Here is a 12,659-nt window from a genome sequence, read left to right on the forward strand (position 1 = left end):
CCGTGGTTTAGAGTCTGTTGCTTTGTACGCATCTACCTCCTTTTGCTTCCAGAGAGGCTGATATTTCTGGATAACCTTGTGATGTCTGCTGTCACTTCAAACTCTCCAGTGTTACACCTGCTGCATTTCCACCAAAGCCAAATGTTGCTACAAGACTTCACAGGGAATGGTAGTCCAGAGGTTCAGATGTCAAGATCTCTCTTGTTCTGGGAGTCTTCCTTCTTGCCTGAATAACATACTAGAGGAATATTCTTCATTTTGGAAAGTGGAGGTGTAGTTCCTATTCTAGTCAGTGGAGCCTGAACAGAAACTTGGCTGACTTGCTGCTTTGTGCTTCAAGTCTGAGCTGAATTGCTCTCCAAGCAACATTGATTTAATCTCAAAATCTATTTAGTCCTCTTTTGGATGGGAATGCTGCCCATGAAGAGTGAAGAGATGAATGAATGTTCAGCGAACGCCAATTGAAAAACTAGGCCACTTTTGACAGAATATTTTTTCTTTATACATGGTATTTTCTATGTTTTTATGAATTTAAGAACAGTAGAATTTTATGTAAATGCTGTCTCTAGTTTTTTTCAGAGACATGACATGAGACTAGGTATGTCTTTGGTCTGGCAATATATTCATGTGTTACCTGGGCAGTTTGCTGCTGATAAACTTGGAAATAGTGAGTGTTGATATGTAGTAGATGTAACAATCAAGACTAACTCATATCTTTTTATCTACACTAAGGTGTCTTTTTGCAAATCTACAGGTGAAACATACTATTCATACATAAAATGGTATTTCTACTGCTGCAGAATATTAATATTTTATAATACTTGTCTCTCTTCAGTCATTGACTAATGACAGCATATCTGGTAGATCTGAGTGGGATCAATGCACTTCCATAGAATTTATGATTTCATGGATTTGGGTGGTAAATATCAAGATTTTGTGTGTCTGTTACTGTTGTCTGCAGCTTTATAAAGTAAACATAATTTATCTCTAGTATGTGCTTTTTCCTCAGTTGAAATGTACAAGCTTATGTTGGATCACTTTAGAAAGAAAATATTGATAAGCCCTTCCACAGGAAGTAGATTTCTAAAGGAAATTTCTTGGTCTGAAACAGAATTTTATTCGCTTACAAAACATGCTGCAGGTTTAGCTCTGTAAGAAAAGTGTCCTGAAGAGATGTGAACAATTTAGAGTTCACCGGTCAATAGTTGCCAGTTTGAAGGACAGCAGAGTTCATGGTAGTACAAAGAGCAACTAGAGTGATCAGTGATGGAGCAACTACCTTGAGGAGAGACTAAGGCTGAGACTCCTGAAAAAGTGGAGAAGGCTGGGGGCCGTGGCTATATATAAAGGCATGAAGATAGTGGACAAGTTGAATGTATTAGGTGTTCACCAGAACCTGAGAGACTTGAGCTAGCAGGCATTCACTGTAACTAGTAAATTAATTTAAAATAGATCACATATTTTTTTAAGTAGCAGGTGGTGAACTGGTGCAGCAAGAATTCTGAAGGCAGAGTATCGATAGGTTTGAAAAGGTATTAGACAAATTCATATGAAATAAGCCCGTAAACAAATAGAGACAGGAACAACTGAGGATGTATCTCCAATAGCCCTGTGGTTACCAGTGTGGATTCTGAGCAAGTACAAGAGAAACAGATTGGAAAAAAGAGCTGGGCTTGTGAGTTTTTTTAAGTGGTGTCTTCCGTTAAAATTGTCAGAGACAAAATGTGGGTCTGATGCAGAAGATCATTTCTTATGCTTCCTGTTTCCGTGTCTCTATGGTTTCCTCTTTATTTTTAAAGAATCAGTTTTCCCATACAAATTATACTGGGTTTTTTTGTATAAGATATCCTGAACTGACGATAGATATAATTTATTTCTTTCATGTTTTACAGTGAACAACCCTATACCTTCCAACTTGAAGTCAGAAGCTAAAAAGGCAGCTAAAATATTACGAGAATTTACAGAAATAACTTCTAGAAATGGACCAGATAAAATCATACCTCGTGAGTAAAGAAAATGTTTTGATTCAGCTAAAACCTTCACCGCTCCCCTGTGTTGCAGTCATGCTCTCTTTATCAATTCTCTCTGCTTTCACCGACCACAACTTAGAGATGAATGAAGATTTCAGGTGCCATAGCTTCTTTGAAAATATTTTGGAAGTAAAGGGTTTCAGTTTGCTTTATTCTTAGCAGATGTTACTTACTGGTAGAGATCTTTTGAATGTTTACAACTACAGGGTTCCTGCACTGGAAGGATGAATGGATGGACTCATGCCCACCCTGTAAATGTATGTTCTTAAGAGAGGACCTAGAATAGTAGCTCTAGTTCTTGAATATCTGTATTTATTAAAATTAGCTAGATGACAATAAGTTGAAGTAAAGAGATTAAGGCACTGTTCTCATTTGATTCTAGTTTGACTCTTATTTGCTGCTGTCTTCTTTATTTTTGCAGTTGTTACTCTGTGTTTCTCCTAGTGTCTTCCTCCATCTGGAGTTGCTGTTTGTGGCTTTGAATTCATAACTTATTTTCCGGAAGGTCTGCAGTAAGACTTGCAGGATGCTGACACTGTATTTGCCACTAACACTGCCTAATGATATAAGCTGATTAGGCTGTTGTATGTTGCTGTGATTTAAATTTGCACTCCTTCAGAAATTTGTGGAGATGAGATTATTCGCAGCTATTCACTGCCTTTTCTCTGTTTATCTTGCTAAGGGTACTGACACACTGTGTGTGTGGCACTAAGCAAACTAACTCTTTATGAGCTAATCAGTATAGGTGAAGGAGTTGTGGCAGTATACAGATTGTCACAGGCTAATATGACCTGCAGCTGACTTTGTGGTTCACTTTGGAATGGAGGTGTCATTATCAGTTCAACTTTCTTCAGTTTTCTTTAAGCTCTTGCTTTGATTATTTGACTCTTATGTGTCCAAAATTGTTAAATGTAGAGGGTTTTTTTCCCTTTCTCTTAGAACTTCTCTTCCAAGGTCTTGAATAAATGATTTTGCTGTTTCAGCTCACGTAATAGCTAAAGCCAAAGGCCTTGCAGTTTTGTCTGTTATCAAAGCTGGATTTTTGGTGACTGCTCGGGGAGGAAGTGGAATTGTATTAGCTCGTCTTCCTAATGGAAGTAAGTGGATATTTTCCTTTTGTAGTTCACGGGAGAATTAAAAGAAATAAAAATATTTTTTCTTCATTATTTCTTTTCATAGCATAAAGCGGGAAATGTGTGAGGAGTCAGGCCAGTAGGTGACAGTGCTTCGTTTGAAAGCTGGTTTCAAATTTTTGTACCTCTTCTGACCAGATGTAAATGCTTTCAGTATCTTAGTGTAAAAGGATGAAATAAAATAGTGCATAGTTTAAAACTCATTAGAAAAATTAATTATGTCTGATAGGGAACAACTGTGTGATAAATAATTTGTAACAAAGATTTCTTTGGATTATGAGTGTTTGTATTTCTTAAATTCTTTCCCATGGGATGAGGCATTATAGTTACATGACTCTATTGTAGTAGTTTTGAACACAGTTTTAAATAGAGAATTTGTTACTGGTTTTTAACTGCAATAATAAAATGAGTATTTCTTGTGACGTGTGGTTAAAATTCTGTAAATTTATCTTGTTTTGAATGACAGCCTGGTCTGCTCCTTCTGCAATAGGCATTGCTGGCCTTGGTGGTGGATTTGAAATTGGAATTGAGGTATGATTTTACATTTGAAATACTTGTTGGTGACTTTTTTTGCAAGAAATTAAAATGCATTGACAAAGATCTAAATGCTAGTGAAATAGTAGAATCTACTTTTCTGTACGAAAAAAAGGTTATTATAAAATTCGCTTATGCAAGACAAACAAAATAGGGGATTTGATCCTATCAGTCTAATTGTTTGAAGACATTTAGATGAAAAGAAGTGGCATAGCACTTGTTTCCTTGATTTCTCACTTCTAGAAACTTTCATGTATGGAAAGCTTCCTGTCAGTGTTCACATATAAGCCAATTGGAGTTAATTAAAACAGTATCCTATACATAATACTGTGTAAAATGCTTTGTTAAAGAGCACAAGGACTCCATCTGGCAAGAAACAGTGAAAGGAACTGAAGATGTAGTAAAATGGAGACTAGCTAATGTTACTGTACTTCTCGCATTTCCCGCTCACACTTGTGGCTACTGACCATGACCCTTCAGTATGAAAGCACCAAAACTAGTGGTGCCCCTTCTGGATTACTACAGAAGAGGAGCCAATTTCCAGACAGCAGAAATGGTTAAGTAAAGGACTCAACATGTTTAGAGAAATCCTGGTGTGCTTAGTCCTGACAGCGCTCTGCCTCTTCTTCCCATTTCTTCTTTCTCACAGCTCCTTCCCACTTGTTTGTTTTCATCTTTCCTTCTCTTTCCCACACTAGTCTCCAGGCTCGTCCTTCTCTTTTTTTTCTGTTTAGCTTCTGTTCTGCTTATTCCCAAAGAACATCAGAGTAACAATATGTTGCCAACAAGATCTCTTGCAGTGGGCATTCTGCTCCTCAGAAGAATCCACATATAGCTGATCTGGATGGTCCACGTCAGCCCCCAGCACATCTCCTACAACTAACCAGCTATCCCTGTCCTGGCAGCCACTCATCCAGCACTCACATAATGAGCAACAGATCAGTATTTTATTGTATCCTCCTTGTTCACTGTGTGATCTCAGCCGTTATTGCAGTGCACTTTTTAAAGGATGCTATGAATACAAAATCATTAAATTTTGTGAGGGATTTTCTTTGATTTTCGTGACTACATGATCTGAATGCATTATAAAACATTCAGTTTGAGCCCCAGAGTTTGTTTTTTGTGGGATTTAAGGTTGAGGTTTTTTCCTTTTAAGACAATGAAACAGACTATTCATATGCTATGATTAATCTATAAAAAATCTCCTTTAATCATCCCCATCTGATATTTTAAATAATGTAGCCATTTACTGTTGACACTTGAGCAATTTCAATACAGAAGCTATTTGTGAGAGGGTTTTTTTCTGGGTAATATTGTGCTCTTCCTTTGAAATTTTAGTCAGCTTACAAAATGCTCTTTCCTTACTGATATTATTATAACACAGTCTTATTTATTTCTTCTAGAAAATATATGCTATTCAGAAATACCTGAGTGGCTAAGGAGCCTACAGGCCAATTTCAGCACTCTTTTAGTCACATATAAACTTAAATTTTTTAGAAACTTGGTGAATTTTATTCCTGTAGGGGAGATTACAGTTAAGATAATTGTAGTGGTAGTTATGGATGTTTTAAATAACACAAAGGAAGTCACAGACTTCAGAAGTCACAGTGAACAAATTGGTACCTCAATTAAAGACCAATTTTAAATTTATATAAATGCTTTCCTTGAAGGTTTTCTCACTATGGATTCACTTAACTTTAGCAGTGGAATCATCCTCTTAATGGGTAAAAGGAGGTAGAGGTATCCTGAATTACATTCTTTCTCTATCCCTGGATGATTCAAAACCTACTCCTGTCAGCCAATTTTTATTTGGGATGGGGTGGAGGCTACCACAGGGGGCTAATAACAAAGACCTCTCTTATGCTGTGTGTAATACTTCAGGGCTAGCCTTGTTTTGCAAATAATCTGGTATTTCCTCTTGTATTCCCTGCTGTCACTGTTTGGAATTTGGGGTAAGTTGAAAGTTTTTTCTGAGCCTGGCTTTCAGTCAAGTCCACCAAATGAAAGATCAGGTGCAGTAGTCCTTAGGTAGTCAAGATACCTGTTGAAAAGATAATCCATCACTGTTAGCTATTGAAGTGTAATCTGCTGTGTTGAACAGGCTGACACTGCTGTAGTTTTGTGGGGGTTTTTACAACTTTTAGTGTGTTTACTGAGCTTTGAGGTACAATAGAGGGACCTGCGTAGGAGACTTATTGAAATTTATTAAATTGAAGAGTTACAGTTTTACAGTACTGATGGTAATAGGCATCAGCTTAAATAGTAGTAGGAGTACTTTGATACATGCATCTTATGTCAGAATTCAGGCAAAATAAAGTCTTTTAAAAATAGTGATTTTTTTTTCCATTTTGCATGTTTTGAAAATACATTGCTACCTCTTCAGGTATTTAATTTAATAGGTTCTTGAAGGAACTGACTACATCTAATGTTCAAGTCTTAAAAAGTTAGTTAATAATTCATACACGCACACACACACACACACACACACATTATGTATAAAACCCCCGTCAAGAAAATAAAATTTTATCCATAGCGAGAAGACCTGTATCCTTTTTGCTTTTTATTCTTTGGACAGTAATTTTTGATGGTAAGTTCTGTCTTGCTTTTATTAGTTTAATTATGGAAGGATCAAAATTATTTACATTTGAAAATACCTTCATAATTTTTTGCATAAGCCATAGAAAATAAGAAATTGTTAATTAGGAAATTTTGAATTAAAATAGAGTTTCTGTTATAACTGTTGTTTATATCATACTGACCATATCAGCACTTTGAAAAAAATCAGTCAAATTTGATTGAAAAGTTAGTTGGGAAGAATTTTTGTTTCAAAATACCTTGCAGAAAAAGAATCAACTTTGTTGTGAAAACTGTTTCAAAAGAATCCCTTACAAGAAAGGAAGTGCTTCTCCTGTGCTATTCTTTCTTCTTAAAAAGCGTAGTACAAAATAGTACATAGTAAAACATAATATAAAAACATAGTACAAATACATACTTTTTGATATTTTATAGGTTTCAGACTTAGTGATAATACTGAATCATGAAAGAGCAGTGGAAGCGTTTGCCAAAGGAGGGAATCTTACACTTGGAGGAAATCTTACTGTGGCAATTGGACCTCTGGGGAGGTAGGTAAAATACTTTCCTAATATGGGGTATGTGGAAGATAATTTTAAAAGCTACATATAAATATTGATGTGGCTTTTTTTGCTGTGTTACCGAACAAACTGGGCAACCTGTATGTTGACTGGACCATATTGTTCTTACCAATCACTTTTTTCTCTTTTTTCTTTTTTTTTCCTGATTAAGTCATTTACTGGTAGAAGGAAAATGTTCTGAGATTTACTTTCTTTGCAGGAGACTGCTTGGCTAGGCTCAATGAAGAACACAGGTGCTACTGTGCCTGATAGAACTATTATTTGCATTAATGTGCGGGTCTGTGCTCTCTGTCACCACTGATCTGCCTGACAGTAAATCAAAACTACACCAAAAAATTTCTTTTAAACCTTTAAGTGGTTAAACCAGCTTACTTTGAAGGATGAGATGAAATAATCATAGAATAATTGAAATTGGAAACCAGATCACTACTCCAACCTCCTGCTCAAAGCAAGGTCTGTTATGACTTTAGATCATGTTGCTCAGTCCTTTTTTCCAGTTAGGTCTTGAAAATCTCCAAAGATGGAGACTGCTTGGTCTCTCTGGGCAACCTGCTCTTCTGGTCAGCTGTTGTCATGGGGAAAAGTCTTGCCTTATATCCAGTCAAAGCATTTCTTATTTCTGTATGTGTCCATAACATTTTATTCTTCTACCATACACTGCTATAAAGAACCTGGCTTCATGTTCTTGATTACCTCTTCATAGATACTTGAAGCCTGCCATTAGGTTCCCCCTAAATCTTCTCTTCTCCAGGCTTACCAAACCCAGTTGCCTCAAGCTCTGCTTATGGAACATGTGCCCTCCTTATGTCTTTTTTTTAATCTTTTCTGACAAAATAAAAGGATGATACCTATTTCACAGGAGAGAGAGAGATCTGTGGGTCAGGGGAGGGCAATGAGTGTCATCTGCCCTGCAAAGGCATTCAGTACACTGTCCTGCAACATGTCTGTGTCCAAGCTGGGACATAGGTCAGGGTGGGGCAGACTAGCAAACAATTGCTGACCAATTGCTATCTCAAACAGGTGAAGAACCAGATCATCAGGTTTGAAGAGCAGTGATAAATGAGTCATGTTGTATTCTGAAGCCAGGTTTCTGTGGAATTCCTCAGGAGACTCTTCTGGGACCTCTCCTGCTTGGTAGTTTTATCAATGACCTGAAGGAGCAGATGCAAAATATCCTCTTCAAGTTTGTGGATGACACCAAATCAGGAGGTGCAGCCAATACAGTTCAGAGTGGGGCTGCCATTCAGAGCAATGGACCTAGAGAGTGGGGAGGAAGGATCCAACAGGAAACCTCATGAAATTAAGTACAAGTGCTAAGTTCTGCAGCCCCAATTGGATGAACCCCTGCAGTTATGCAGGCAGAGCCAGCCAGGCTGGGCAGCTGCTCTGTTGAGAAGGTGCTGGGGTCCTCATGGGCAGTGGGCTGAGCCAGCAGTTGATTCCTGACGGAAAAGACAGTGAACAGTGTAGGGGGCTGCATCAGCAGGACAGTACCAAGTAGATAAGGAGAGTGACTGTTCCTCTTTGCTTCACATTTCATAGACTGTGACTAGAATATTGTGTCCAGTTTCAGCCCTGTAGAAAGTAGTTTATAAACTAGAGTGTGTACAGTGAACAGCTACCTAAATAGCCAGGGACATGCAGCATGTGAACAATGAGGCTTGTTTAACCTAGATGAGAGAAGACCATGAAATCTTCTAAAGGACTGCATTCCCAACAGGGAATCACCAAGAAGATGAACCACAGTTCTTTACTGAGGTGCATGGCAAGACAATGAGAGGTGGTAGTCATAAGGTTCTGTCTGGATATGAGAAAAAAAATTTGACATGAACAAAATTGAGCACCGATAGAGGTTGCTCAGAGTGAAATTATATCCTTAGAATTCATAAGAAACTGGTTACAAAAAGTCCAGACAGCCTGCTCTCAATTTGATGTTGTATCCATTTTGAGGTGACTGCCTGAAGTGTCTTCAAACCTAAAATGTGATCCTGGGTGGGACAAATACTATAATCTTCCAAATCTGTTGAGGTCTGATGAAGCCTTATTTGAATTATTTTGTACTGACCATAAAATCTAGAAGGATTTGAATATATTGAGTAGAGTTCCAGTCACCAATCCAAACATAATCCAATCATTTTAAAATGTGATTAAAATGTGGGTTAATACTTTTCAGAGGAAGCCTAATGGGAAGCATGCACATGAAGCACCATTGTTCTGTGCTTCAGAGGAAACCTTATCAAACCAATTAATTACTTTTTACTGGGTCCCATCTGAAAATAGGATTAAAGTCAAATAAAGAATGTAAAGAAAAAGTCTGCTGTTCATGCTACAAAGCCATATTGAATAATATCAACCAAAATTTTTCTTCTAGAAACTTAGAAGGGGATGTTGCTCTAAGAAGCTCTGCGGCTGTCTATACATACTGCAAATCTCGAGGACTGTTTGCAGGTGTATCTCTAGAAGGAACCTGTCTAATTGAAAGGAAAGAAACAAATCGCAAGTAAGTTCTCTCCAAATCTAGAAGACCCTGAGATTAGCTCAGTTGGTTAGATCATAATGCTATAACTACAAGGTTTTGGGTTTGATCTCTGCATGGGCCATTCACTTAAGAGCTGGACTCGATGATCCTTGTGGGTCCCTTCCAACTCAGAATATTCTGTGATTCAGTGAAGGCATAGTGACAAAATTAACTAGGACACATTCAATTTGGAAAAAGAGTTTTTTATAAGAACATACTATGGTTGGTTTAGAGTTTTTTGGGAGACAAGGGTTTCTTCAATTTAGACATCTTGCAATGGGTATTGAGATGATGCTGAATGTTTAGAGATTGTCTGTGACAGGTTGACCTTTGCTAGACACCACATGCCAATCGAGGTGCTTTGTCACTCCTGTTCCTCAATAGAATGGGACAAGAAAAAGTATGATGACAAACTCAAGAGTTGAGATAAAGGCCGTGAGATCACTTACCAGTCAAAAAAACCCGTTCAACATGGGGAAATTAGTTTAATTTATTGTCAGTTAATAAGAGGATAGCATAATGAGAAATAAGAACAAATCTAAAAAGCAACACCTTTCTCCCCACGCCTTCCATCTTACTGGGCTCAACTTCACTCACAGCTTCACTACACCGTCCTCCCAAGCAGTGCAGGGGAATGGGGAATGAGGGTTGTGGTCAGTATTCCAAATTTACAGCATTGTACCAGTTCTGTCATTTCTCAATATATGATCAGCAGGAAAAATTCAGGGCCAGGGATTTAGAGGGAAAGCATTTGCACAAGGTGAATTTATCTAGAATTTGAAATGTAATAATTATCAAATACCTGACATCTTTTTTTTATATCAGGTTTTATGGGCAGGATATTCGTGCTAGTGCCATCCTGCTTGGTGATGTGCCTTTTCCTGCTCAAGCACATGATCTTTATGAAACTCTAGCATCCTTCACTGAAGTCTATGAAAACGAAGAGCAAAAAAATAATCCAGGAAAATCTGTAAGGGAACAAAGAAGGGTTTGTGCAGTTCTTTTTCACATAGGCTTTTTCTGTTCCTGAACTGTCCCTAGTCTGTGTTAATGTTGATGTTCATGTGGCATTCTTAGCTTCTCTACTGGATGATTAAAAGTGTAGCATGTTGCAGATGCTGCACGTAATACATTTGTTCAAATATTCCCTTGATAGGCTCTTGTGGACAAGAATGTTGCTGGGTTTCCTTTGCATCCTCCAGAATAACAAAGTATATCCTTGTTTTATAGTTGTACATTATCAAATCTGAGGTGACGATTAGAAATGTTTGATCAAATATTCCTAATCAAGTTAATTGCAGGTTGATGTGGATGCTCTTAATTTTTCTGCTTTTTGTGTCTTCCATTCAAACAATCACATTTACAAGGTAATACTAAGAGTGTAGATGATTTCTTGTAGATGTTGATATTAATGATAGACAATCATTTACTTTCAGCTTCGTTAAACCTGTAGTGAATTGCTTCAGTGTCATGTGTATGTCAGTAGTTTTTTGTATGCTTCTTGAGTTCCTACCAGTTCAGTGGAGAAAGAGTGATTTTAAATTTTTTTTCAGTGCAACTTGTCATACTTCTAGGCCCTGAAGTCACAATCTACGTCCAGATGTGATGCAACATTTTGTAAAAATTTGTGTATTTTAGGTAAATGACCCACCTGCTAGACCATCATCTAGACCAGAGCCACCTAAACCCACTGTCAGACCTACGCCACCAGGTTAAAATATTTTGATAATGATTAATTAATTCTCATTATAAAATTAGAGCACTAAAGCTTATTGATATTATGCATTTATTATAATAGCTACCTCTATAAAAATGTTTTTTAATACTCTTTCTTGGACAAACACTTAAAGCATGTTAGGATAGTGCCATGAGTGATAAACCATAAAGGGTTTGTCTATTTGCTTTATATTAACAAACTTATTCTCTCTGACAGATTTGCTTTAGTGTTTTTATAGTTACAGATTCATATGATAGTTCAAAGGAAATATTCATGTTTCTTGGATATGGTACAATGAAACTTCTTAGTAAAAAGAACAGTTCTTCTAGAAACCACTAGTCCTAGTTCTAGAAACTTCTGGTTTCTAGAAATCAGAGTTTCTCCTTTAGATTGTCAATATCTTTTAATTGGTAGGGGTCTTACCGTAGAGCAGAAGAGGCAGAATTTGTCTCTTTGACAGTTTGTCTGGCAAAGTGCTTTCATTGAAAGTGAGGCTTTACTGTGCATCTCCTGTTGTTAACTTATTTTTCTAGTCAAGGATATAAGGTAAAGTCCTTATTTTTTAGTTCTGCACTGCTCCTTATATAACTGCAATCATTTAATAACTATTGAGCTTATATATAGAAAAGCAGTATACAAAATATAACAATATATGTTAGCATGCCATATAAGTTGCTGCTTTATTTTCTCTTCCAGCTAAAAAGAATACCAACAAACTTTATCCTGAACTTCCCAATGCATCTGAGGGTAAGTACTAAGCTTACACTAATGTTACTAATACAGTGTGGAATCTGAGAAGTCCTAAAAGTACTTTGAAAGATACCTAGAAGTATTTTTCATTATTGTCTATGTGTTAAAATGAGATTCAGGTCTTGTATGCTCTCCTGAAAATATTCCATATACATCTTATTCCCTGGCTTTAGATTCCAACAACGATGTTCTTTTTCTGAACAGCAAAACTTCTTTTGTTTTATTCTGTGAGCTTGAAAAATGCACTGAAAGTAGTAAAATTGTTGCATGTTACCACCTACTAGAAATAAAAAAGAAATCTTATACAACAAGCTTCTGTCCAAGTCCTTATGCAATATCCTATAATTTCTGTTTTAATATTAAAAGTCCTTCCACGGATCGTATCTGATTATGCTGACATAAACACATATTTACATTGCTTCTTGAGGTTTTTATATTGAAATAATTCTGCATTATACTAAAGATACTATTTGTTTGTTGTTCTATTCTGATTTTCTTACATTTAAAGCAGTTTCAACTCTAATAGGAGAATCTGACTCTGTCATATTTGCAATGTAACTCTTGAATGGTGAGGTCGTCATCTGAAAACTTAGGAAGAAGTTTTATTACAAAATAATTAGTTAGGTTCATTTACAGGTAAAAGACTGTTAGCTGTTTCAAGGTCAGTGAAATAAATTGTTTCTCCCATGAAATATATTGATAAATAAATGTGTTAGTGGCTTCTGCTAGGATCAAAACCAAGACCAAAGCATTCCATGTTACATATCACACAGCACCTACAGAATGGACAAGGGATCAGACCCAGCCAGCACAGGTTTAAGAAGG

General features: G+C 36.8%; 1 protein-coding gene across 1 annotated transcript in view; it reads left to right on the forward strand.

Annotated features, from left to right (window-relative positions):
• Nucleotides 1-600: 600 nt before the first annotated feature.
• The window catches only part of SH3YL1 (SH3 and SYLF domain containing 1), a 38,940-nt gene continuing 26,881 nt past the window's right edge, over nucleotides 601-12,659 (forward strand). The window contains exons 1-9 of the mRNA XM_029965784.1: nucleotides 601-667; nucleotides 1,893-2,003; nucleotides 3,014-3,127; nucleotides 3,630-3,694; nucleotides 6,707-6,819; nucleotides 9,221-9,349; nucleotides 10,193-10,337; nucleotides 11,006-11,078; nucleotides 11,781-11,831. Of these exons, the coding sequence (XP_029821644.1) occupies nucleotides 601-667; nucleotides 1,893-2,003; nucleotides 3,014-3,127; nucleotides 3,630-3,694; nucleotides 6,707-6,819; nucleotides 9,221-9,349; nucleotides 10,193-10,337; nucleotides 11,006-11,078; nucleotides 11,781-11,831 (868 nt within the window). The remainder of the gene's footprint in view (nucleotides 668-1,892; nucleotides 2,004-3,013; nucleotides 3,128-3,629; nucleotides 3,695-6,706; nucleotides 6,820-9,220; nucleotides 9,350-10,192; nucleotides 10,338-11,005; nucleotides 11,079-11,780; nucleotides 11,832-12,659) is intronic.

The sequence above is a fragment of the Manacus vitellinus genome, unplaced genomic scaffold, assembly GCF_001715985.3.
Source record: "Manacus vitellinus isolate BGI_N305 unplaced genomic scaffold, ASM171598v3 scaffold_11_pilon, whole genome shotgun sequence".
Classification (NCBI taxonomy): Eukaryota; Metazoa; Chordata; class Aves; order Passeriformes; family Pipridae; genus Manacus; species Manacus vitellinus.